The 27,074-nt window shown below is 56.5% G+C and overlaps 1 protein-coding gene across 1 annotated transcript in view; it reads right to left on the bottom strand.

Moving 5' to 3' along the window:
* The window catches only part of TMEM201 (transmembrane protein 201), a 26,623-nt gene extending 5,536 nt beyond the window's left edge, over positions 1-21,087 (bottom strand). Inside the window, exons 1-7 of the mRNA XM_032758833.2 lie at positions 20,833-21,087; positions 13,893-14,013; positions 12,850-13,044; positions 11,273-11,449; positions 8,116-8,465; positions 7,294-7,497; positions 1,865-2,097 (exon numbers count right to left, since the gene is read on the bottom strand). Of these exons, the coding sequence (XP_032614724.1) occupies positions 1,865-2,097; positions 7,294-7,497; positions 8,116-8,465; positions 11,273-11,449; positions 12,850-13,044; positions 13,893-14,013; positions 20,833-20,945 (1,393 nt within the window). The 5' untranslated portion in view covers positions 20,946-21,087. The remainder of the gene's footprint in view (positions 1-1,864; positions 2,098-7,293; positions 7,498-8,115; positions 8,466-11,272; positions 11,450-12,849; positions 13,045-13,892; positions 14,014-20,832) is intronic.
* Positions 21,088-27,074: the final 5,987 nt, after the last annotated feature.

Raw genomic sequence — 27,074 nt, 5'->3', positions numbered from 1 at the left:
AAAAAAAAAAAAAAAAAAAAAAAAGAAACTGAGGCTCACAGCAGGTGGTGAGAAGAGTCGGCACCAGGCATACTGTCCACTCCTCGTTCCATGCCCTTCTTCCCACACAAGGGCCTGCTTTTCCAGCCATCTAGTCCCACTTTCTCCACTAATTGCAGACCCCAACTGCCTGCACTTTCGACCCACGGGATCACCAACCACGCTACCTTTTCCTAAATCAGGCGCACGCACCCCAAGGGCAGGGGCCCCAATTCCAAGTGGCTGGCTGAGAGCTGAATGTGGGACCCGGGGACTGCCTCATGTCCTATTGCCACCTGTGGGCTCTGAAGGGTCTGTCACAGCATGCAGATAACCCTCCCCTCCCGAGGCCAGGGGATAGGCTGGATAAGGGTGGTCACAAGAACCCAGCATGCCAACCAGGGTCCTTCTAGAGCCCATTCTATGGATGCTGGGAGAGGCCGTCTTCCTGCTGGGCATGGGCTGCAGGACACAGGGATGAGGCGTGAGGCAGAGAAGCGGACTGAGGACAGACAGGGAGACAGCAAGCTGGATTCTGGCCCCAGCACCTGAGCCCTGTCCAGCGGGTCTCTGAATATATAAGCCAAAGCCCTGCAGGAACTCCTGCCCCCAACCCACCCTCTGGCGATGGAGACCAGGCTTCTCCTCCCGACCCACCCTCTGGCGATAGAGACCAGGCTTCTCCCCACGACCCACCCTCTGGCGATGGAGACTGGGCTTCTCCCCCCGATCCACCTTCTGGCAATGGAGACTGGGGTCCCATCTGTCACCGGACACTCCAAGACAAGCTTGTGCCCCAAGACCTCTGCTGCCACCTCAGACAGGTCGCTACTGTGTCCCTGCCTTGAGCCTCAACAGGGAGATTGCCTGTTCTCTGTGGGCAGAAGGCCCTGCCTTGGAGGCCTGAACTGGCCCTGGGATTGCCATGCTCCCCTCCCAAGGGGCTTGACACAGAAGTCCCTGAGCTCTGCCACCTTGGTCAGTGCGCACAGAGTTTACTCGGAGTGCTCAGGCCCAGGGCAGGGCTGCTCCTGGCACCTCCCACCCCAAGTTTCATTCAAGTGCCACCAGGCTGGAGTGCCCTGAAAATAGGGGGGTATCTCTGCTTACAGGAAAAGCAAAAGCATCCTAATATAAACCGTGGAGTGTGTGCAAAATGGCCTGCCCTCTAACCTCTAACCGCACAAGAGGAGAGGGGCCTTGGCTGGTATCAGCATCTCCTCCCCTAGAATAACTAGAGTGGCCCCCTTTGCTGAGGGCATGTTGCAATTTTAGAGGAAAAGATTAGGGCACAGCACGGTGCACACATTTACCCAAGGTCATGTCACTAGAGCTGGGACTAAGGGGCCGTGCTGGGGTTCCCAGATGATATGGCAATTCTGGGCACTTTATTTTTATTTTTTTTGAGACAGGGTCTTGCTCTGTCGCCCATGGTGGAATGCAGTGGTGTAATCATAGCTCACTGCAGCTTCCAACTTCTGGGTTCAACCGATCCTCCCACCTCAGCCTAAATAGCTGGGACTATAGTGCACGCCACCATGCCCAGTTAATTAAAACAATTTTTTTGTAGAGACAGCGTCTCCTTATGTTGCCCAGGCTGGTCTTGAACTCCTAGCCTCAAGCCATCCTCCCACCTTGGGCCTCCCAAAGTGCTGGGATTAAAGGCACCTATTCCTAGCTAGCCCCATTTCTTTGGGGGGAAACTGAGGCTCAAAGCTCTGTGCTGCCTGTCTCTGTAGCAGGAACACTAACCACTCCCGGCCCTCCCTACACTATGTACCCATTCACAGTTCTGTCCCAGCTGCCCCCAGCCCTGACTGTCTGCCAATGCCTGGGCACCCCTTACCTGCTCGAGTCAGAGAGGGTATGGTTCCCAGAGAGAGGGCCCGGCTGAGGCGGCCGGGCAATGAGGAGGGTGAGGCCCGTCGAGGAGACCGGAAGAGCTGCTGGCTGGCGAGGGGCAGGAAGCTGGGCGGGCTGGGGATGAACAGAGATGCTGGAGAGCCTCCGACACTCGGGTGAGGGATGGCCAAGCTGGGGCTGGTGGGGAAAAGGCCGGCAGAGTCTCCTGGGAAGAACCTGCAAGGGCCCGTCAGGCACGGGACAAGAAGAGGGTCAGCGGGAGGTCCTGGAGGCAGCCTTGCAGTGGGTCCCACCCCTCTCCCACAGTGCAAGGTGGGGGCCTCAGCTGAGGTCCCAGAGGAGGCGTGCGTTAGTTAAAGCAGAAAAGCAATCCGACCACATTCACGCCATTAGGAGCGGGTGGCTGGGAGGTGCCAGCAAGACCCGGCCCTCCCCGCATGCCCCCTCCTACCCCCTCGGCTCATAGCAAACTATCTCCACTACGAGTCTCGGTATTAAAGTGACACTGTCGCCTTTGACAACCTCATGCCAACCCTTTCGCCTTGAAGCAAAAATGCCCAGCCCCGTGCCAGGCACTCAATGAAGGTTAATGGACTTGGACTCCTTGCCACTTCTTGTTCTGTGCCAAGCCTTCCCACAGAGCGGCCGGGCTCAGGGACACCCTGGCTCATCTCCCAGACAGGCCTGGATCACAGGAAGTCAGGCCCCAGCACGGCTCTGGGCACCCTCTGTTCCTAGGTGTGATTCCTGGAAGTCCTCCCATAGCTCTGCCCTTAGGAGGCTGCCTCCTGCTCTCTGGCCTTGCACTCTGGAAACTCCTTTGAAGTTCCTGGTAGAGCAGAACTGGGGGGCAGCCAGGCCTTGGAATCCCCTGGAAGAGGCTCTCACGGGACGCCAAAACCGAACTTAGAAGAGACCCATCCACGACCGCAAGGCTGCCCGAAAGACGGAAGGTGACAGTGTCTCTTTAACTTGAGATGGTACAAATCACACAACAGGACCCGATGGCCCCACGCCAGAACGTCAACCATGCTTCTGATTAAGGCACCCAATTACAGAGGGAAGAGAGGGACAGAGGCAGTTAATACATTAGTCCACCGTCTGGACGGAGCTCCGGGGGTCCAGCCTTACCTCGGTGCCAAGGGACAAATGAGCCCAGTGGACAACGTGCTGGTGAGCGGGCAGGCTGGCCCACGCCCTGCAGGAGCCAGGGGCTGGCTAAGGGACCTGTGCCTAGCACGACTGAATGCTCGGGGATCGCTAGCCAAGCCGCGCGCCACCAACTTCCCAGCTACTTTCCCTCTAAAAAAGTTTTATAAGGAAAGCGTGGGGCCAGCTGTTGACTTCCCGGAGAATCATGTAACCTTTCTAATGCCTTCCAAGGTGCCAGGAGGCCACCTGGACTTCGGAACCAAAGGCGAGGCCATGTTTGGTGAATGTGGGCATCAAGGCAGGAGCTGAGCTGGGGACCCTGGGGAAGGGCCTGGTCAGCCGGACTGGACACATCCGTGTTCCGCCCACTGACCTGTGATTCCGAGGCCCAGCGCCCGCTGCTTGCCCCCAAGAATCCAGGGAAGGCTCCACCTCTACACAGAAGATGAGATTTTGTGTTGTCATGTTAGAATTCTGATTCCATTTGGCAGGACGGCACAGCGACTTCAGGGAATGACCCTGAGGGCACCTTTAGGCAGGGGCAGTGAAGGTGTTGCTGGGACCTTGGGGCATGACCCTCCATGGGAGGGAGTTTGTGGGGCAGGGCTCTGCCCTGGGCTTCCTGTGCCCACCCTGCCCGGCAGCACAGACATAGCCAAGAGTCAGCCAAGGGTGACCAGGTCCCCCAGTGACCTGCAAGTACCGTTGGGGCACGCATGAAAGAAGGGTCCTAGTGGGCTGTGGGTATGAGGAGGTCAGATGGGCTGCGCAGCTCCTGGCCCCGAAGGGTGGGCTCCAGCAGGAGTGTCTGGGTCTTGCCAAGTGCATCCCCACTTTTCCCAGCTCCTGCTCACACCACCCGGGGCTGCCTCGGTGCTTAAATGCTGAATCTCCTGGCCACCTGGCACAGGTGCTGTTGTTCCCAGTTTGGTGCCACTGACGATGGTGCTGTGGGGAGTTCCTTCGCAGTTTGACTCCCTCACTGTGATATGTGGGAACATCACTCAACGAGCAAGAACTCGTAAACCGCTCACAGGGCTGGGCTCTGTACAGGGGCCCCAGCGAGCCTCTGCCAGCTAAAGGAGCCCAATCTGTTGGGCCCTGGAGAACTCCAAAGCTGCTGACATTTCCTTTGGTGAGAGACCCCCGACTGCCCTGTGCCCTCAAACCACGTCTCAGAGAGGGACTAAGAGGCCAGGATCAGGCCTGGATGCTTGGCTCTGGGAAGTGCCGGCGCGGATACGCTCATCTGACACCAAGGGGAGATGTCTGGTCTTCTCCGACCCAATCCCAGCCCACGTCAGGAGTGGAAGGAGAGAGACCACGTTTTAAGCAGCAGTTTATTGAGACGGAAAAAACATGATCCAGCAAAGGCGAGCGAGGCGAGCTGGGCCCCGAGCCAGCCAGTGTCACTGTCACTGGCTCCCAAACCTGACTCCTGTGGACGTGTCTGTACCCCAAACACAGCCGCCCACCCCAGCCCTGGCACAGAGCCCTTCTGAAAGAAAGAAAAAAGAAGAAAGACGCGGCACCTGACGCCAGCGGGTAAAAGCAGGGCCCCAGAGGCATTTATTGAAAACACAGCATCCAAAACACGACATCTAGGCCAGGCGCGACGGTTACAGTGATGAGAGGGTCACTAGACAATTATCCACAATTCTACGACATGAGACAGAGACTCAGCAACAGTCACAGACAGAAAGGTCACGGGTTCCTTCCTGGGCAGGGTGGGGTGTGGCAGGTGCGGCGTGGAGGCTGCGTCCTGGCGGTTTGCTCCCAGGCAAGGGGTACAGGGGGCCTGCTTGGCCTGGGTAGGGACCTCAAGTCTGAGGGTGAGGATGGCTGAATCTACCTCGCTTATGTCTCAGGGACGGTCACCCGTACCTAGGATGACCCCAGCCGGACCCTAGAAGGTCTGATGGCCATCCCAAGTCCTCTCCGAGGAGAAGAGTTCCCTGGCAGGGGTGACACATTCCCGGTCAACAAGCCACAACACAGTGGTGCCTGCACTCTCTCAGCTGTTGCCACAACACTTGAAGGTGCTGGAATTTTCTCCACGCAGTGAAACTTTAAGGGACACAAGGATAATTTAAAAAGTCACACAAAACTCTAAAAAAGGCAGGAATCCTCACTCTGCTGAGAGCTTCCTCCTGAGGTGTCATTCCGGACCCCGGCAGAGGGCAGGAGCGACATCAGCTCGGCAGGAGGATCCTGGCCAGCATGAGGGCTGGCTCTGGTTATTATAAATAATCTAATTTAAATACACACATACACACAGATGTCCTGCTTCTACCCAATGCCAAGAAAAGCAGAAATTAGCATCACACTGTCAACACTTCCTCGAGAACCGAAGATTCGAGACGCAAGCAACAGCATGGCCAGCCGACAGGACGCCTTCCCGTCCTGGCTCCGCCACGTCCTTCTTTCAGATGGGCTCTTTGTGGGCTGGGCGGGTGGCGTGAGTGGACAGGCAGGCGGTCCCCTGCCCCTCAGGTAGACAGCACTGGGGGCCACTTCGGCTCACCCACCCCCACTCCTCACTGCAGAACCAGTGGGAAGCGTGGCCCCGACCACATCTTTTCAGAGGGGTTTTCTCATCTCACGCTCCACACACAGAACAACAAGCTGAGCCCAGTAACGCTGGGGCCTTGTCTGAAGCCACACAGGTAATCGGGCACAGAGGCCACAGAAGCCCTGGAGGGTCTCCCAACGCACCTGGGCTCCTCACTCGTGAAGCTGGGTGGGATGTGAGCTGCTACCCAATCACTGGGGTGGGGCAGCCTCTAGGACCCCCAATCACTGGGGTGGGGCAGCCTCTAGGACCCCCAGGCGTGGCAGATTCACAGCAGTAAGGCCTGGCACCCACCCCCCTAACCCATCCTGGCAGACCCAGGTGGCGGGTGTAACCCTCATGCACCTGTGATCTGCTCTTGCCTCCCCCGGGTTCCAACGCACAGGAGAGAGGAGCTGGCACACCCTGGCCACATCTGGAAGGTGAACTCGTGCTCAGAGTGGCGAGTGGCAGGACATGCGGGCCCCGAGGGAGTGGGCAGCCAGAGGGAACATGCCCGGTGGGGGACGGCTTCGGGCCACTCTCGACTGGGACCCCTGGATAAAGCCCCCAGGCTGGGAACTTCCTCTGCACGTGGCAGCCCCTCGACTTCCAGAGTGTGTCCTCATGAGCCACCTCATATGATCCCCACACCCACTGAGCTGGCACCCAAGGGCTCTGGAGAGGGGTCCACCTCATTTCATAGATGGTAAACTGAGGCTGGGAACAGCAGGGGCCTGGCCAGGCCCTGCTACTGAGCAGCAGGTCTGTGGGCTGCCCCCTCACCTGAGTCGGAGGGCAGAGTGGCGCTGGGCCATGGCGAGCAGGCACCTGGGGAGGCTCGTGACAGGTCAGGGAGGGACAGGATGACAACGACCTGATGTCACTGAAGACCTGCATACCCTGGGCCCCTTACCCTTGGAAAAGCTCAAATTCCCCAAGGTCAGCACAGGCTCCTACTGCCTGTCTCAGGCGGGGTCTTGCTCCCCAAACTCATGGCGAAGGCCAGGCTGGGCCCAAGAACTGCAATCTCCATTCCCGGGGACTCGGGAAGGTCTCGGAGCAGGAGGCCAAGCAGCAGACAGAGCTGCAGCTCTGCCTCCTTCACGGCTCCACCACCTCCTGCAGGGCTGGTCCAGCCACAAGCAGGACCAAGGGGACAGACCACAGGTGCTCCTCGGGGGTGAGGCTGGGGCTCTGTGCTGCCCCAGCCTCACTCCGCTGCACCGTCAGGGCATGCCAGGGGCCCAGCCTGCAGCCACTGTCACTACCCCTGTGCAGGAGCTCAGAAGGGAAGACAGCAGGACCAGGACCCTCACCCAACAGTGTCAGAGCCAGGAAATGGCGTGGTGAGAGGGGGGTGCCTGGAGCTGCCAGCAGGAAGCCACGGGCCAGAGCCTGTGTAGGTGCTGCCCACATTCCAGTCACCAGGCCAGTGAAAGGGCCGTTGGCCAGAGAGGTGGCAGCAGTGGTGAGTGGCTACAGGGCACTCGGGGATGGCTGGTGGTGCCGGAAAGGAAAAGGTGGGGCAGACTGACTCTTCGAGGCAGTGGAGGGACTGGGCCAGGACCCGGGGCTGTAGGGTGGGGGTGGGAGGGCGTGAGCAGGTGAAAAGAGGCAGGACAGAGAGGGGCCCGCTTCAGACCTGGCAAAGCCTGGGCCTGAGCATCCGCGTGTCCTCCCCCCGCAGTCATGGCTGCTTCTCTGACCTTCGGGGCCGGAACCTCCGCGGGCCTGTCGCCTTCCTTGTGGCCACAGCTGCCGTGAAGCCAACCAGGCAGCACAAAGATGTGGTGCTGAACTTGAGCGTGTCTAGCCAGCTGGGCGAGGCGGCCTGCAGGTGCTGCTCAGCCAGGTGCAGCCCCAGCAGCAGGGCCCACAGGCAGGTGCAGAAGGCGTCGATCCTCCGGAGCCTGAAAGGGAAGCAGCGGGGTCACCCCAGGGGAGGACAAGACCTCCTGGGTCCACGCCTTCCTTCCTGCCTCCTCTGTCTATACCTGGCCCTGCTCAGAGAGTCCAGAGCCAGGAGAGAGCGCGGGCTCAGAATCCCCTCACACTCACACGCTACCCGGCTCCGAGCAGGTGGGTCAGTGTTTCTCCTCAGCCTGTAAGTTCCAGCCTGTAACAGGGCTAAGGAAAATTCCTCTGAGTTGGTGAGCAGGGGCGACGGGGACACAGCACTCACAGGACACGCTCCCACTCAGGGAACCCCAGAGCCTCCCATGTGAGCCCCCACAACCCAGGAGGCAGGTGGTTATCGTCATCCTGACTTGACAGAGCCCGAGGAGGAGAGAGGAGGCAACCAGGCCCAGCTCACAGTGGGTGTGCACGGGGCTGGCTCAGAGGGCGTCTGCTGTGCAGCCTCACCTCACCTACGACTCCCAGCCCCCGGGACCAAGCCTTGTACCAGTGACATGGTGGAGTTCAGCCTAGGGCTGTGCACCCAATGGGGTCTCTCGGCCCCTGCCCTAGACAGTAATCCAGCACACAGTCCCCCACCCGCCAACTCCCGGCCCTGGCCCCATGCACACCTGATGCGGCCAGCCAGCAGCATTGCCAGCAGGCAGGTGAGCAAGCCCAGTGCCACAACGCCCGTCTGGTGGCTCTGCCCAAAGGCCCAGGCCTCACACAGCTTCTCCGACACGTGCTCGGGGAGCAGGCCCAGCAGCTGCCGCCAGCCCTCGGCCCCAGGGGCAGTGCCATTGTCAGGTGTGGCTGAGCCATTGCCACCAGGTGGCAGGGCCAGGGGCACAGTGGTGCCTGGGGCGAAGTGTTCGCTGGCCCCATACAGTGCGGTGGTCAGTAGGAAGGCGCAGGCCAGGAAGGCGAGGGCACGGAGCAGGATGACCTGGACCGGGGACTTAACGGCGGAGGAGAAGTTCTGCAAAGGAGGAAGAGAGGCAGGTTAGTGAGATGGCCACAGAGCCACCCCCAGCCATCACCGGTGCCACTCTGTGCGGGGTTCTGGCCGGACCCATGTTCCCACACATCCTGGGCTTGGTTCAAAAACTCACTACTCAGTTCCACTGGCCTGCCTCACTTCTGGGTGGGGAGGAGTGCTGCTCTACCACCCTTCTCCTTTTAAAGAAGACTTTCCATATTGTAGTGACCTTATTTTGGCTCACTGCAACCTCTTCCTCCTGGGTTCAAGCGATTCTCCTGCCCCAGTCTCCACAGTAGCTGGGATTACAGGCGCCCACCACCACACCCAGCTAATTTTTGTATTTTTTTTGTAGAGATGGGGTTTTACCATGTTGGCCAGGCTGGTCTTGAACTCCTGGCCACAGGTGATCCACCAGCCTTGGCCTCCCAAAGTGCTGGGATTACAGGTGCGAGCCACCATGCCCAGCCAAGTTGAGCCCCTTTACTCTGGGGAAGCAACATGCCCATGGGGCCACCTCCCTATCCTGCTCCCCAGGCCCCTTCATGTCATCAGCCAGGGGCCCGGCAGAGTGACTGGTGTCACCATGCATTTGTTATGTGCGTATCTGAGCATGGGTTTTGGGGTGGCCCTCCTGTTTCTCAGCACTTTCCTGGCACTTGCATTCGCCCTCCTAGCAGCCTTGGTGGTGCACTCCAAGCCCTGGACCCATTTTTTTTTTTTTTTTTTTTGAGACGGAGTCTCGCTCTGTCGCCCAGGCTGGAGTGCAGTGGCGCAGTCTCGGCTCACTGCAAGCTCCACCTCTCGGGCTCACGCCATTCTCCTGCCTCAGCCTCTCCGAGTAGCTGGGACTACAGGCGCCCGCCACCACGCCCGGCTAATTTTTTTGTATTTTTAGTAGAGACGGGGTTTCACCGTGGTCTTGATCTCCTGACCTCGTGATCCGCCCGCCTTGGCCTCCCAAAGTGCTGGGATTACAAGCGTGAGCCACCGCAACCGGCCGCCCTGGACCCACTTACAGCTGTGGAAACCATGCTCAGGGAAGCTGAGAAACTTGCACACGGCCACGTAGAAAGCCCACACCTGGTATGCAGTGGCTCCAGGGTTTGAGCCCAAGACCATCTGGCTAAAACTAATTTTTATCATAGTACTCAGTTGATAGAACATTCTAGTTGTTTAAAAAATCTGATATGGTAGCAAAGAGGTTAAATAGTAAAATCTACCCCTACAAAGAAACTCCTATCCACCCCTTGTGTCTCTAGATGTGACCTGGGTCTGATTGATATGTGGTTTCCAGTCTGCGCTGGGACACAGCCATGACACCTCTGCCCTGCCACATGTCTGCACAGCAAGGCACCAGGTGGACCCTCTCCTGAGGCCTTTGGTTCTCATTCTAACTGCCTTGTTCCTGGTCTGAATAACTTACTACTATACTTTTAAGGTTAATTTTTGCCACAGTTATCTGTCCATTTATGTCAGTTCCAATTAAAATCACAATAGGGGCCTGGCACAGTGGCTCACGCCTGTAATGTCAGCATTTTGGGAGGCCGAGGCGGGCGGATCATGAGGTCAGGAGATTGAGACCACGGTGAAAACCCGTCTCTACTAAAAATACAAAAAATTAGCCAGGTGCCTGTAGTCCCAGCTACTCGAGAGGCTGAGGCAGGAGAATGGTGTGAACCCGGGAGGTGGAGCTTGCAGTGAGCTGAGATCGTGCCACTGCACTTCAGTCTGGGCGACAGAGCGAGACTCCGTCTCAAAAACAAAAACAAACAAACAAAAAAACTCACAATAGGAATTTTTGGTGAGTACTTGACAAAATGATGGAAAGTTATTTGGAGGCTGGGTGTGGTGGCTCATGCCTGTACTCCCAGCACTTTGGGAGGCCAAGGCGGGTGGATCATTTGATGTCAGGAGTTCAAGAGTTCAAGACCAGCCTGAGCAACAGGGTGAAATCTCATCTCTACTAAAATATAAATATTAGTCAGCTGTGGTGACACGTGCCTGTAATCCCAGCTACTCAGGAGGCTGAGGCAGGAGAATTGCTTGAACCAGAGAGGAGGAGGTTGTAGTGAGCCGAGATCGCGCCACTTCACTCCAGCCTGGGGGACAGTGCGAAACTCTGTCTCAAAAAATAAAATTTAAAAATAAATAAAAGGCTGGGCGTGGTGGCTCACTCCTGTAATCCCAACACTTTGGGAGGCCGAGGTGGGAGGATCACCTGAGGTCAGGAGTTCAAGACAAGTCTGGCCAACATAGTGAAACCCCATCTCTACAAAAATATAAAAATTAGCTGGGCATGATGGCGGGTGCCTGTAATCCCAGCTACTCGGGAGGCTGAGACGGGAGAATCGTTTGAACCTGGGAGGCAAGGTGATAGTGAGCCGAGATCGTGCCACTGCACTCCAGCCTGGGTGACAGAGCAAGACTCTGTTTAAAAAAAAAAAAAGGACAGGTGCAGTGGCTCACACCTGTAATCCCAGCACTTTGGGAGGCCAAGGCAGGCGGATCACCAGAGATCGGGAGCTCGAGACCAGCCTGACCAACACAGAGAAACCCCGTTTCTACTAAAAATACAAAATTAACCAGGCGTGGTGGCGCATGCCTGTAATCCCAGCAAAACTTTATCTATAACATAACATAACATAACATAACATAACATAACATAACATAACATAACATAAAATAAAAATAAAGGGGCTCAGCTCTGAAGAGCTACCTTCTGGTCACTGGGGCCCAGCCTCCTAGGAGGGTTTCCTGAACAAACTCAACGCCTCCACCCCCGTCCTGTGGACGCAGCCTCTCACCTGTGCGTGGGTCTGGTCGGCCTCCCGGCGCTTGAACTGGTGGCTGAGCAGCAGGGCGCGCAGCTGGCGGTTCTGGTGCTTGATGTAGTACTCCACAGCTGCTTGGCACGGCCGGCACAGCTTGTACATCTGCTCCAGGTGATGCCGGTACACCTCGACCTCCTCGTCATACCTGCCCTGTGGGGTGGGGGGAACAGGCTCAGCGTCTGCAGGGGTGGCTGAGCTGCCTCCATCTTACAGGTCAGACGTGGAATCAGATCCTGACCTGCCACTTACTAGGGGATGACCGGGGGCAAGTCAACCCCACGCTGAACCTGCTTCCCCTCTGCCCAACAGGACAAATGCCCACTGTGTACAGCCATGTGAGCTACCGGGAGTTAGAGCCAATCCAGGGCAGGGCCCACCAGTGATGGGGACACTAACAAGGTTCTGTTGCTCCAGGGACACACCCGCAGGCCAAGAGCTCAGGGTCTGCTCCCCAGACACAGAGCTCCAAGAAGGTGGGTGAACATGGGGGAAGGTGGCTGCGGGCTGACACTGCCTGGAGTGGGGCAGATGGACAACCCAGGCTGTGGTGCCTGCCCTTCCGCTTGAACACTAGAGCCCCTGGCCAGGCCTGTCTCTTTCTCTTTGTGGCAGGTGAAGGTTTCTTTCAGCTTCTGAAATAGCCCAGAAAACAGGTCCCCTCCCTCCCAGCCCTTAGACATGCAGCACTGCAACTCTCCCTCCTTGTTTCTGAGGAAGCAAATGTTTTGGCCTGCAGGGCCGGGAGGGTCAACAGTGTGATCCCTTGCTGGGACCAAGCATGCCAAAAAGCTGCCTGGCTGCCAAGTCACCCCTGCCTTCCCCTTCCTGCAGGTTCCCCATCCCTGCCTTGGCCTGAGTTCACCTCTGTTCTCCCTCCCTCCCAGGCTGGACCCCAGGAAAGCCAGTGTCTCTGGGCCCCAGCTCGGACCTGCCTCTTGAGGTGACAGGACCCCCTGGGCTGGCCGAGGGCAGGAAGGAGCAGCCAGTAAGCAAGGCTCTTGGACTCCATGGAGGGTACAGGCGAGGCGAGGCTCCCAGCTCAGCCCAGCTCCTCATGCCAAGCCTCTCAGCAATGTCTAGCTTCCTCCTCCTCCCAGAAGCCAGTGGCATCCTCTACCCACCCCACAGCAGACTGCTGGGGCCATCAGCAGGCAAGGCTGATTCAGAGAAACAGGACAGAGTGGGTCCAACGGGGCCCCACCTGGAACTCAAGGTCCCTTCCTCCCTCTGCCCAGGGACAAATTCCTCTGGACTGGCAGGTGCTGAGGTTTCCACGGTGTTCCTAGGCTTGGAACCCAGATAGCAGTGATTGTAAGACACGGAGAGAAGCAGCTCAGCTCTAACGGGGTCGGAAGAACTAACACATCCTGGAATGTGCTGGCAGTGGCCAGGATGAGGGGGCCCCTTTGGGCACTCAGAACAGAAAAGCCGCTGTCTAGCAGAGCAGGGGCCAGAGGACCAGAGCCAGCACCCTGCACGTGCCTGTCCCCCAGCTGCTCTAAGCATCCCCGGCCCCAGCCAGGACCCCTGCCCTCCCAACCCAGCCTCACCTCCTCGCGGGGAGCGAAGGCGGCCAGCTGCTTGATCTTGGTGGTCTGGTGGTGGTTGCACCTCTTGCACAGCAGGACTTGGCTGCTCACCCACTGCTGTGGCTGCGAAGGGTCGCGCAGGCTGGGCGCGCTGCTCACTACGTGGTTCAGGTGCTCTAAGTACTGGGCGGGGATTGGCTTGTTGTAGTCGCCGTTCTGAGGGAGAGAGGTGGGACTCGAGGTAGGCAGGCCCTCCCAGCTGGCTCAGGCTTGGTGATGTCCCTGGGGGCCCGCCCCGCTCCAGGCAAGTGACGGTAGATCTCAAACATCTCCGTTCTTTTTTTTCTTCTGCACAAAACAGCAGCTGCTTTTCTTCTCAAGACATCTCCATGGAACCCAAAGGCCCAGATGCCGAGTGAAGCCACCTAGCCTGAGCACACAGCAGGGCCTGCGGCCCGCTGCCCACCCACACACCTCTAGCCAGCATCTGTCCTCAGAGCCCTACCCTCTCCGAACTCAGTCTGCAAACCCTGGTCTAGTCCAGGGGACAGCATGCTATGACCCATGGATGAGCTGCCTGTTTCTGCAATCAAGTTTTATTAGAACACAGCCAGACTAATTCACTCTTGTATTATCTACGGTGGCTCAGCAGGGTTAGTAGTTGTGACAGAGACCAAATGGCTTCCAAAGCTTAAAATACTATCTGGCCCTTTGCAGAAAAGGTTTGCTAGCCCTGATATAGTACAGAGAATGAGATGCAGAGCCAGAAAGACCTGGGTGTGAACCCCAAATCTGCCACTTTTAGTGGTACAGCCTTGGACAAACTGCCATGGCTCCCTGTGCTGGGTTCCTCCTCAAGTGAGGGGACAGTGCCAGGGCAGTGGTGAGAATCGAGTGAGACAATGTACACGAAACACCATGCTCAGGGCCTGGAGAGGACAGGGTATGAGGGTGTGGGGCCCACTAGCCCCGGGGCAGGGCAGGGACACAGGGTGGCCTCAAGGTGCAAATCTCAAGATCCCCACCCCCGCGTGCCCACCCGTCCGCCTGCCTGCGACCCACACCTCCTGGAAGCCGTTGTACTGCTCGCAGTGAGGACAGTCCCAGCAGTTGCGGTTCCCATAGGGCACCAGCGTATCTTGGTTGCAGAACCAGCAGTTGACCATTGTGTGCGTTGGCTTCATCCTGTGGACCACGGAAAGAGCGGGTTGGCCTGGAAGACCCCAGCCCCTGCTGGAGAGGGACCCCCATGCCCTGGCCCAGGGCCACCAGGGAAAGGGTGCTGGGAGTGGGATCTGGGATCTGGGGAGGAAAAGCTGGAGCTGCTGGCCCCAGAACAGCAGGAGGAACAAGGGCTCTGAAGGAGAGGAACGCAGACTGGGTGCGGCTGCGTCCACCCAGGAGGACCAGACAGGGAGGCCACGGCCAACCTGGGCTTCTCAGTCTTCAAGGGGAGGAGGCCAGCTGGAGCCTCACCAGATCCCTAGGCTCCAGTGTGGCCGCATGAGGACCCAGGGCAACCAGCTCCTGGTGGCCTGGGGCTCACATATGGAGCACAACAGGGGCCAGGGCTGGCCAAACCACAGGGCTGACTGGGACCAGGTTCTAGGACCACCCCTCCCCCACGAGGTCCTTGATCCTGGGCTGCAGAAAGGGTGCGCCCCAGGGAGCTTCCAGATTGAAAGGGGCCTCCTGTGCTCCAGAGAGAGAGAGTCCCGGGATGTGAGAGCCAAGGAGGCTGAGGGGAGGGAGCAAGTGACAGCTGCCCAGCCTGGGGCCAACCCTCTCTGGTGGAGGGGACAGTGGCCCTCGCTGGCTACATGTGTGGTGACAGGTGGGGCCTCGGGATAATCCCAGCCCAGACACTGGGGGATCTATGCTCTGGGCCCCCCTCTACCCACCTCATTGGCTGTGGGACACGGAAACTGGGGAGGGGTGGGCAGAGAGATCGCCACTGCCCAAAAAACCCCCCCAGTTCCGGAAATCCAGAAACAATGTGGGTGACAGGCAGCAGCTGTGGGAGCCCTGGGGCCCCGGCTTTGTGGCTCCGACTCTCCACCTCTCCCCCGGGGCCACCTCCAGCTCGAGGACACCGCTTGGGCCCCTGCCAGAGTGGGTAGCCACTCCCTGCACAGACGGCCCCCCGTCCACAGGACCAGAGAGCACAGCCCTCTGGCCTTTCATCCTGAGGCGCTGCTCAGAGAAAGGAGGACTGAGCCCCAGGAAGTTCCTGTACTCTCGGCCTCAGTGTCCACATCTGTGAAGTGGGGGCAACCACAGCACCCCCGGCTTCTGCATGCTGCAAGGACGCAGTGACACAAGACAGAAAGGTGCTGTGCTCTGCAAAGAGCCAGCTCTGTCGCTAACCCATCGGGCTGGCCAGGGGCCTGAGCGGGAGGCTGGGCCCTGGGAAGCAGGGCTCCCGCTTCTGACACCACTGCTGCTGCCTGGCCTTCCCTCCACCCCCTTCTCCTGACCAGAGGCATATGAAGGGAGATCTGTGATCACCTGTCAGCTGGGGACAAAAGCACCTCCCTCACAAGGGACTGCTCGCGGGACGCACTTAACAGTGCCTGGCCTAGAGTATGTATGCAAAAAAGCCAAGTTACATGGAGGGTGGGGAGGCTTGGGAGAGAAGGGGAGATGGGACCAGGCCCTGTGGGGAAGGCCCAGGGCCCACAAGAGCAGCTGGGATCTCCCCTAGCAGCCTCGGCCCACACCCTTCTCACCCCACACCCTCTGGCCCAGCACAGGCCCAAGCCCTCACAGAAGACAAGGACCGCTGCATCTTGTCAACAGCACGGAGACAGTGGGCAAGGCCTGCGGACCAGGGACGAAACGGAGCCAGCCAGCTGGGCAGGCAGCACGGCAACAGGCACGGCCTTGGAGAGCAGCTCTGCCTTCTAGGGCCGCAGTCTCATCCCTCACCTGTCAAAGGGAGCTGCTGAGCGTCCCTGCCCCAGGAGAGGCCACTGTGAGGATCCTACAGGAGAATGCAAGGAGGCGCTCAGTGCTTGGCATTAGGACAGCGCCACCGGGCGCCGACTACACAACAGCCAGGGAAGGAGACTCGCTCTGGGGCATGTGGAGACCTGCTCTGCTGCGATGCCTGCATCTAGCACTCCTGGGCAACTAAGCACGTGGACTTCTCTGTGCTAATTACTACCTGTTTTACAGGCTTCTTTGTAACTGTGCACAGGGGCCTATCCTGATGGGTGATAATCTGCTTGTGTGACCCCCTCCCCCAAAGCCCTGTGCCGGACAAGGCTCTGCACCCAACTGCCTTTGGGTGACAGGCTTCCTATCCCCACGGAGGGCCCCTCAGCTCTCTTACCCTGTTTGAAAAGGAAGGTCCACCCTTGAGCCTGCCTGGGGGACCAATGACAGCTGAGCAGGGGCTGTGGCTTCTGTCCAGGGCGCCTGCCTGAAGCCCCGCCCACCCCAGGAAGTCATGTTTCCATTCTGAATCTCCAGCTCTGTTGCTAGGGAGATGGCTCCGCTGATCTAGAATGAGGTGGCCTGGAAGGGGAGGGGGAGGCAAGGGATTAGCCCTTGTCCCTGGAGCCAGCAGCTCTAACTCCTGTCACTCTCAGCCCTGGGTAATCCCTGCTAGAGTTGGGGGTGGGCTCTCTTGTGGCCAGAGCAGCTGCCACCCACTTTGGCCAGGCGGGTCCTACCTGCCAGGGGGTCCTGTCCCACAGTGCCTTTGGGGCGAGCCCTGAAAGGTCCCAAGAGGCAGGTAGGTCAGGGGTCGATGGGGAGCTAGGCATGAATTGCAGGTCCCCCAGGCGCCAGCGCGGCGGCGTCAGACACATGACCGCATGTGAAACACTGTCCACAGCTCGGACAAGGTCCCCACGCAGGTGGGGGCATTCCTGGCCCCTGGCCTATGCTTGCCTCTGCTTTTGCTCTGGGAGAAGCCCCCAAGTTTCCCTGATAAACCCCTCAGCCCACTTCTCTTCTGCAAGCCAACAACCTCCATCCTTAACTTGACTCTGGGACAAACCACAGTTGGTGGACAAGGTTTGAGGTAACATGACAGAATGTCCCTGCAACACAAGCAAGAGAGGAGCTCGGGCCTGGAGGGGCTGTCCCCTGCCCACAATGGTCCCAGCTCTGGGGGGACAGCAGCTGGCCCTGTGGGTCCCATTGGATGGGTGGACACGAGGGCCTGGAGGCCACTCTCCCAGCTCCTGCTAGCTCGATGCTGAGCCCCTGGGAAGCCTGAGGAAGCCCGGAGGGGGATGGGTCCCTAAGAAAAAGCTAGGGCAGCTGCACGCTCTGTACCTGCCCCATCCACAAGCCCAACATACACACTGAGGGAAAACAAGACGGGCACGTGTCCTTAATGATGACACCACTCCAGAGCCCTGAGCACGGACATGTATTAAAACAAAGCTCCTGCAGGATGCCTCACTATTCCCTGCAGGTGGGAGGGGCTCTGTTCTAGGTGCGAGCCCAGCACTGGGTCCTCAGCCTAGGAAAGGACCAGGTAGGGGGCACCTGCTAGAGAGGGCACTGGATGGGGCTTGGTCCCTGCCCTGGGGAGCTCAGTGGTTGTAGCAGGCTGGCCATCTCCCAGTCTCTGCCCAGCCCTGGGAAATCATCACCTCCTCAGACAGGGGCCTAGCACATTGCTCAGGACCTGGGACACTATGTGCTGGCCCCAGTGGGGGGTTGGAAAGACTGTAAGAGTCAGGTTCCCTCAGGGGCCAGGGAGCCAGAGGCCAGCCTCCCAAGCAGCTCCTTGCCTGCACTTCCTGCTTAAGTGGGCAACACCGTGTCTCATTCAACCAGAATGACCAGAGAAGAGGCCTCCTGGGCTTCAGCGACAGCAGCATCAATATGCAACTCAGAACTTAGCGCTGCCAGGGCCTCCAGCCCGTCTCCGAGCAAAACATACTTGAATCCACAGCAGCAACTCCAACATCAGGATGGAAAACGCCCCAATCCACCATTCTAGGGTCAGACTCCAGCCTGGTGCGAGCGGAACATCCCATCAGTTAAGCAAGCACCACACTAGGCTGGCAGAGATGCAAACATGAGCAAGACAAGAATGACGACCTCCCAGGGCAGCTGGTGACAGATGCCACAGGACAGAGGCCAATAAGCGGGACATCTGCGGTTGCCCTGAAGCACAGCTGTGCTCACCAGCAGGGCAGACGGCAGAGGGAGGGGACCACCCAATGTGTGCCCGGGGTGCGGCGCTTGCTCAGGGAGAGCGTGCAGCAGCAGGAGAGTGAGTGGGAGGGGTGAGCCTGGAAACGGGAAGGGCCGTTACAGGGGGCTCTGACTTCCAGAATGAGGCTCTGCTGCATATCCTCTGGAAGGCTGCATCCTCTTTGTCCCCAAACACTAGAACAGAGACAATCCCAGTAAACACCAACAAAGCCCCGGAGGCGGGACGGTGGTGTATGCAGGGATGTGCTGGCAGAGCACCGATCCTGGGCATCGTTTGAAGAGGGCTGAGGACAGGCACCCGAGCAGCAGAGTCCAGGGGACAGGGAGGCCTAGGAAGCCACAGCCTTCACGACAGCCTGGACACAGGGAAGTGAAACTGGGGCATCTGCCCCCCAACTGTGCTGACCGTGGTGGCTTCCCATGGGTGCAGAGAAGCAGCCAAGGGGCTCCGTGAGCACCCAGAGGTTGAAGCTGGGCTGACAGCTGAAGTTCTGGTGCGAGGCAGGGCCCTGCCATTTAACAGCCGGGTGATGTGGGGCAGGCAGCCCAACCTCCCCAAGCTTTGGTTTCCTCATCTGTAAAATGGGAGAACAGTAGGGCCCGTCCTGGCAGTTTCACGAGGAGACAGTGTTCTGTGCCTACAGCCATCAGCTGCTCCCATCAGTAACAATCATGGAAGCGAGAGGACTCCATGCGTGGGGAAGCCAGGGCGGGCCCTGACTGAGGCTGTGGGAGGACTCAGTCCTTCAGAGAAGCAACCTCCTTCCCAGGCGCTTCAGCCAGTCCTAAAGCGCAAGGTGGGGCTGACCTGCCCGCTCCCTCTACATCTTCCTCTCTGTCCACCTCTGTGCTGAGCCTGCAAACACCCACCCAGCCAAGTCGCCTTCCAAAAACAGCTCTCCTTACATGCCCTCCCGAGGGTCATTCAAAACCCACACTGCAGCCAGAGTCAATGCTTGGTTCCTCGCTGTCACAGCACTCTCCTCCTCGGAGGAAGGCTCAACCTCTTGCTAGGTTGGTCTGGCTTCTGAATCGTGACAGTGGCCAATTTATGACCTCCAGGTGAAACCCAGTGCTCTATGAGGACATCTTAAAGCATCCTGGGAAAGGCTGGCCCTTCTCAGCCCAATCAGCAAGGATCTCAATGCCACACCATGACCCGCTGGTGTCGTCAGGGGCATGAAAGGACTTCCAGGCACCCTCCTAGTTCCCCTGGCACTAGCTAGCCCAATACCTCTCCAAGGCCCCAGACTCTTGTTTCCAGGAGATAGAGAGCTGTGGCCAGCAGGGCAGGAAGGGGAGACAGGACCCCTGAGGACAGCCGCAGTGTGTGGCACAGTGAGCCACCCAGTCCAAGTCCAGCCTCAATAAACACAACAGAGGTGCTGTGTGGCTGGGAGACTACCCCCTCGCCCAGGCTCTGATCCTTGGGGCAACACCCCCCATCCTGGGTTAGCTGAGAGGCGGCTTTGTTCAGGAAGAACACTGGGTGCTGGACCAGCTCAGCTGGCAACATGCTCTGGGAATCTGAGCAAATCACCTGAGGTCTCTGGACCTCGGTCCCCTGGGTATAAAACCACCGGCTTGGACAAGCTGGTCCTGCAGATGCTCAGCTTCCAGAAATCCAGCAGAAACTGACATGGAGAGACTTGGGTTGTCAGGGACTCCTGGGCTGGGGTCACTCAATCCCCAGCTACCCTCCTCAGTCACATCTGGCCCATCCTCCAGACACAGCGGATGTCCCTCCCATGCCTTCCTCCTCTGGGAAGCCTCTGTGACTCAACCACCTGTACTTCTTTTTCCCTGTTTTCCCCCTGGAGGAGAGAAGCAGCACCGGTACCGGTTAAGGAAGAACAAACAGACCAGCCAGACGGTCAGGGTTCAAACCCCAGCTCTGCCACTTGCTGCTGAGTGGGCAAGTCCCTTCTCCCCTTTTACCTAAGGGTGTGAGTTCACTGCATCCCTTGCCGAAGCTGCAAACCCATCCACTCTTTCTAGGATGTTCTCACAACCCCAATTTCCCCCCTGCCCTCTGGAAAGGTGGATCAAGTGGAAAAACAGTAAGCTCCCTGCGAGGCTCTGATGAAGCAAGAGGACACTAAGCTTTTATGCCTGGCGATGGAGGCCGATGAAAAAGGCCAGATCTGAACCCGGGGGCCCGCATGGCCCGTGAGCGGGGCAGGGATGAGGGTGGCCCCGGCCCGTCTTCAACTGTTTTGAGGCATCTCAGGCCTTGCCCACCTCTGGGAGGCTGCCCAGCCTAAGGATCTGCCCTGCAGGCTGCATGAGATCAAACCATGATTCTTCTCATTAACAGCAATTTACTCAGCCTCCCTGTCCATCATCTGCTCTAGTGTAAGCAAGGGCTGTGGCTCTGAAACGCGCGGATGTGAGGCGTGTAGGAAAACACCCGGGACGTCACATGCCGAGCGGCAAGCGCCAGCCGCGATCGCCAGTATCGCCGTGCACCGGGGCCCAGCACGGGGCTGAGGGCAGGGGCGGCCCGCGCGCACCGACTCCAGCCCCGCGCGGCTCCCAGAGGAAGTTTGTGGCCCCCGCGCGGCGCTCTCGCCCGCACCCCACGTTCCCGGAGTCCCCGCCGCCCCCTCGACTCCGCAGCCGCTTCCCGACTGCAGTCCCAACCCGGTCTCGGGGGGCGGCGGCGCGCGCCAGGGGTCTCGTGGGGCGGCGGCGCGCGCTGGGGGTCTCCGCGCGCCCGCGGGCAGGCCGGGTCCCGGCAGAGGGGGGCAGCGGGCCGGGGCGGCGGGGGGCGGGCCTGGCGGGCGGCGCAGAGGGCCGCGTGGGGCCGAGCCGTGCACTCACCTCCGCGCGATCCGGTAGAGCAGCACGCCGGCCGCGGCGCACGCCGTGACCCCCAGGCCGCCGGCCAGGCCGGCCGTGGGGCAGCGGGCCAGCAGCGCGCTCACTCCCTCCATGGCTCTCCGCGTGGAAGGACAGCAGGCCGGCAGGCGGGCAGGCGGGCAGGCGGGTAGGCGGGCAGGCGGGTAGGCGGGCAGGAGGCGGCGACGCCGGGGGCGCGGGCCGCAGGCGGGACGCGGGGCGGCGGCGCGCGCCTCCTCGCGCCGTGACCTTCGTCGCTTTGTAGCGGGCGCGGGCCCGCCCCCTGACTCGGCGCGCTCCCGTCTCACAGCCAATCGGGACGCGGGGTGAGCCCAGGTGGGCGGGGCGGCGGCGGAAGCAACAGCGCCGGCCCGGGAGCGCCCCCGCGCGGCCGGAGGTGGAAGGCGGCGCGGGGAGGGCGGGGCACGGAGCCCGGTTGGAAAGCCCCGCCCTCTGCCTCCCGCGCCCGCCGCCAGGCCGGGAGGTCTGGCTGTAGACAGTCTACCGAGCTTCTGCTAAGGGGAGCATCTCCAGAGTACGCAACTGCTTGTAATTAGTTTTTTTTCCCCCTCGCTAATCCTGTCTAGTTAAACCCAGCCTATGCGCCCAGTGCTGTTTAGCAGCTCCTTAAGCCGCTCTAATGGTTGAAAAACTAGCTTTTTAGAAACACGATCATCCACGGATAGGGACATGGTTGAATAAATCATAGGACAGCCATAGTTCGGAACATAATGCAACCATTAGAAAGAATGCCAGATCCAGGCAGGGCGCGGTGGCTCACGCCTGTAATCCCAGCACTTTGAGAGGCCGAGGCGGGCGGATCACGAGGTCAGGAAATCGAGACCACCCTGGCTAACACGGTGAAACCCCCTCTCTACTAAAAATACAAAAAATTAGCCGGGCGTGGTGGCGGGCGCCTGTAGTCCCAGTTACTCGGGAGGCTGAGGCAGGAGAATGGCGTGAACCTGGGAGGCGAAGCTTGCAGTGAGCCGAGATCGCGCCACTGCACTCCAGCCTGGGCGACAGAGCGAGACTCCTTCTCCAAAAAAAAAAAAAAAAAAGATAGAAAAAGAAAGGAAGGAAGGAAGGAAGCCAGCCAGATCTGGAGTTATTGGCATAGATGGATGATACACTGTTTTTAAAAAGCAACATGCAGGCAGGGCGCGGTGGCTCACACCTGTAACTCCAGCACTCTGGGAGGCCGAGGGGGAGCGGATCACCTGAGGTCAGAAGTTCAAGACCAGCCTGGGCAACATGGTGAAACCCCGTCTCTATTGAAAATACAAAAATTAGCGGGGCGTGGTGGTGCACGCCTGTAATCCCAGCTACTCGGGAAGCTGAGGCACAAGAATTGCTTGAACCTGGGAGGCAGAGGTTGCAATGAGTCAAGATTGTGCCACTGCACTCCAGCCTGGTGACAGAGGGAGACTCCTTCTCGAAAAAACAAAAACGACAACAAAAAAGCAACATGCAGGCCGGGCACATGGTGGCTCACGCCTGTAATCCCAGCATTTTGGGAGGCCGAGGCGGGCGGATCACAAGGTCAGGAATTCGAGATCCTGATGAACATGGTGAAACCTGGTCTCCACTAAAAATACAAAAATCAGCTGGGTGTGGTGGTGCGCGCCTGCAGTCCCAGCTACACTGGAGGCTAAGGCAGGAGAATCGCTTGAACCCAGGAGGTGGAGGTTGCAGCAAGCTGAGGTTGTGCCACTGCACTCCAGCCTGGCAACAGAGCGAGACTCCATCTCAAAAAAATAAAATAAAATAAAATAAAATAAAATAAAATAAAATAAAATACAATAGCAACATGCAGATTGATTTTTAAATAATATCCAAAGCTTAAATAAAGCCTTATGTGCTTGTGGGAAGTGGAGAATAGTTAACACTGAACTGCAAACTGATTACCTGATGGTGGGAGGAGATTTGAGAAGAGTCACTGTGTTTCATTACTGATTTCAGCTAAATTATTAGTTTTTAAAAAGTAAACAGAAAATATTTGTATCTAATTACACACTGTGTTCCAGTGTTCTGGTAACTTTTTTATTTTTTTTGAGGTTAACATTGTAAACTCTTTGTGGGTAGTGATGGATTGAGGGCAAATGTTTTTTTGCTCCTGCAGCCAGTTCCTCTGTCCACACCTGAATCATGCACATTCACTAGGTGGGAAGGGGGACTGGAGAGTGAAGCAGACAGGAAACCTGGAGGTTCACTTGGGTCTGGACCTCCTCTTTCTTGTCAATATCCCAGCAAAAGCCTTTCCATGAGGTCTTGATACTTTCACCAGCTACGAGCAAACAAAATAATCATCTAAGGTGTATCTTCCCTCAAAACAGCAGGCATTGTGTTTAAGTAACATTTGCTTCCCAAGGAAGATTCAGTTTGCATGTCCCACCCAAAGGACTCTTTATGTGGCCAATTCTGTTACGTGCATTAGTTTAAGCACACTTTTATCAGCAGTATCATCCATGGATCTGTAATTCTTAAGTAAATGGAATGAAATAGTTTGTCAGATCTTGACTTTGGAGTCAGACCATTTTACAGGCTCAGATGTCCCTCTTGCTCTGTCGTCCAGATTGGAGTGCAGTGGCACGATCCCATGGCTCACTGCAGCCTCAACCTCCTGGGCTCAAGGGATCCTCCCACCTCAGCTTCCCAAGTAGCTGGGACTACAGGTGCATGCTCAGCTAATTTTTTTGTAAAGAGAGGGTCTCCCTATGTTGCCCAGGCTGGTCTTGAACTCCTGGCCTCAAATAATTCTCCTTCCTCAGCCTCCCAAAGTGCTGGGATTACAGGCATTAGCCACCTCGTGGTGGCTCACACCTGTCATCCCAGCACTTTGGGAGGCCAAGGCAGGCACATCACTTGAGATCAGGAGTTCGAGACCAGCCTGGCCAACATGGTGAACTCCTGTCTCTACTAAAAATACAAAAATTAGCTGGGTGTGGTGACGGGCGCCTGTAATTCCAGATACTTGGGAGGCTGAGGCAAGAGAATCGCTTGAACCCGGGAGGTGGAGGTTGCAGTGAGCCGAGATCATGCCATTGCACTCCAGCCTGGGCCACAGAGACTCCGTTTCAAAAAAAAAAAATTGTTTTAATTTAAAAAATCTTTATATTAAAAAAAAGAGAAAGAAAAAAGCACAACAGGATGACTACAGTCAATAATAATTTAATCGTACTTTTGAGACAGGGTCACTCCTGTCACCCAAGCTGGACTGCAATGGTGCCATCTCAGCTCACTGCAACCTCCGCCACCTGGGCTCAAGTCCTTCATTCTCCTGCCTCAGCCTCTGGAGTAGCTGAGACCACAACACCGCACCCAGTTTTTTTTTTTTTTAATAAAGACAGGGTTTCACTATGTTGCCAGGCTGGTCTCGAACTCCTGAGCGCAAGTGATCCTCTGCCTGCCTCACCCTCCCAAAGTGCTGGGATTACAAGCGTGAACCACCCAGCCCTGACATTAACTGTACATTTCAAAATAACAAGAGTGTAACTGGATTGTTTGCAACTCAATGGATAAATGCTTGAAGGGATGGATACCCCATTCTTCATGATGTGCTTATTTCACATTGCACGCCTGTATCAAAACATCTCATGTACTCCATAAATATATATACCTCCTATATACCCACAAAAATTAAGAGAAAAACCACAGGTATTTCCCATTTTTAAAGCTAATGAGCCCCTTTATAGAGGAAGCATCACTTCTTTCCTACTTTGGGTGCCTAAGCAGCTTGCATTTCCATGCCCTGGGGCAGGAGAAGCAGAAAACTAAAATTATAATTGGTTACTATCAAATTTATTCATTCAAGAATGAGTGAAAGCAATTTCACACCTTCATATTAGATACAGTCTTGGAAAACAGGTTTTAATATGGATATAGGAGGATGTTGCTAAGTGCCATCATCGAATATGAATATTAAAATAGGAATGTGAATATTAAAATAAGATGTTACTCTGTAATCCCAGTGCTTTGGGAGGCTGAGGAGGTAAGATCGCTTCTGGCCACTGGCCTGAGACCAGCCTGGGCAACAGAGCAAAACCTCGTCTGCACAACAAGTGAAAAAACATTAGCTGGGCATGGTGGTACTTTCCTGTGGTCCAAGCTACTTGGGAGGCTGAGGTGGGAGGATCCCTTGTGCCCAGGAGTTTGAGGTTACAGTGAGCTATGATCTTGCCACTGTATCCAGCTTCAGTGATCGAGTGATACCTTGTTTCAAAACAACAGCAAAAAGCGGCGGGGGTGGGGGGGGGGGGGTGCTGCGGGTCAGGTATGGTGGCTCCCTCCTGTAATCCCAGTATTTTGGGAGGCCGAGGCAGGTAGATCACCTGAGGTCAGGAATTTGAGACCAGCCTGGCCAACATGGTGAAACCCCATCTCCACTAAAAATACAAAATTAGCCAGGTATGGTGGCGCACGCCGGTAGTCCGAGCTACTCAGGAGGCTAAGACAGGAGAATTGCTTGAAACCGGGAGGTGGAGGCTGCAGTGAGCTGAGATCGTGCCACTGCTCTCCAGCCTGGGAGAGACAGAGCAAGACTCCATCTCAAAAACAAAAAAACAAAACTTCTGGAATAGCATTCCTGTCACGTATTGTAAAGTACAGAAGCTTCACTGAAGTCACTCATTTTGACTTCTACATAGTTGTCAGAGCAATTATACTAGAGTCAAGAATCCCAGTTAACTTCCCTTATGACCATATAAAGGTGAATAAAAGAAAACTCAATTTAAATATAACATGGAAATATCCTCCTTTTAACCCTACCAGAGTGTCTGCAAGTAAACCTGAAACTAGAGTGCATAGGTATTAGAAATGAGTATCTTTCTAGATGTTCGAATTGAAAACCAACCTTCATGTACAATATACTCAAATTCCAGTGAAAGAGCTAATGGAAGACTAGCGGTTTTACTTGCCTTCTTCTTGGTATCATCTTTTTGTTCCCTTATTAAATTTGCTTTAAAACCAAGGGGGTAACATCCTGTTTTTTGGTGGTGGTGTTTTTTTTTTTTTTTTGAGATGGAGTCTCACTCTATTGCCCAGGCTGGAGTGCAGTGGTGCCATCTCAGCTCACTGCAAGCTCCGCCTCCCGGGTTCACGCATTCTCCTGCCTCAGCCTCCCGAGTAGCTGGGACTACAGGCACCCGCCACCACACATGGCTAATTTTTTTAGTAGAGACGGGGTTTCACCGTGTTAGCCAGGATGGTCTCGATCTCCTGACTTCGTGATCTGCCCGCCTTGGCCTCCCAAAGTGCTGGGATTAAATTTTTTTTTCTTAACGTTGACCTAGGATATTTAAACAATCCCAGCGCTTCCTATTAGAATAAAGATGAGCTCTCTGATGGGTGAGCTATAGTCCTATGTTGTGCTCCTTTTCTGCAAGAGCAGAGGTCCAAGAACAGGGCTAAAGACCTCAGTGGGAATGACTGTTCATCACATTCTGGATTCACAGCCAAACAGAGCAGCTGTGCTGTCAACACACTTGACAAGGCAACTGGTCTTAACTTCCGGAACTATATCCAGGAGCCAGGCCACTGATAAACAGTTCTTTAAAAATTCTTGCCTTTGGTTCAAAGAAGGGAGAAAGGGGTAACTTCAGGAAATATTTTATAGCTTAAAATATTTAGTGTCAGAAAGTTATATATATTCATCTCGGTAGTCTGAAAGCTTAAATGATCAATCTGCAAGTAATTGGAAGTGTACAAAGGAGAAAAATTGCTGAGAAGTTTGTCCTGGTCCACACATCACCATCAAAATGTGCCACTTTTTTTTTTGAGATGGAGTCTCACTCTGTCGACCAGGCTGGAGTGAAGTGACGCGATATCGGCTCGCTGCAACCTCTGCCCCCTGGGTTTCAAGTGATTCTCCTGCCTCAGCCTCCCAAGTAGCTGGGATTACAGGCACATGTCCGGCTAATTTTTGTACTTTTAGTAGAGACAGGGTTTTGCCATGTTGGCCAGGCTGGTGTGGAACTCCTGACTTCAGGTGATCCATCTGCCTCGGCCTCCCAAAGTGCTGGGATTACAGGCATGAGCCACCGTGCCCAGCCAAAATGTGACACTTCTTCCCTGTCTAGCAGTGCAAGATCTTAAAGTCAGATTACAAAACAAATTGTATTCTGACTTTATCATTTTTCTCTGTATTTCTAGGGCAGGTTTATCTGAATTACTTAAGTCCTTTATAGTATAGTGAGCATAAAAGAGGACACAAGCCAAATGCATAC

This window comes from Hylobates moloch, unplaced genomic scaffold, assembly GCF_009828535.3.
Source record: "Hylobates moloch isolate HMO894 unplaced genomic scaffold, HMol_V3 SCAFFOLD_9, whole genome shotgun sequence".
In the NCBI taxonomy this organism is placed as follows: Eukaryota; Metazoa; Chordata; class Mammalia; order Primates; family Hylobatidae; genus Hylobates; species Hylobates moloch.
The sequence above is the reverse complement of the archived record's forward strand: the minus strand, read 5'-3'. Positions and strand labels throughout refer to the sequence as shown.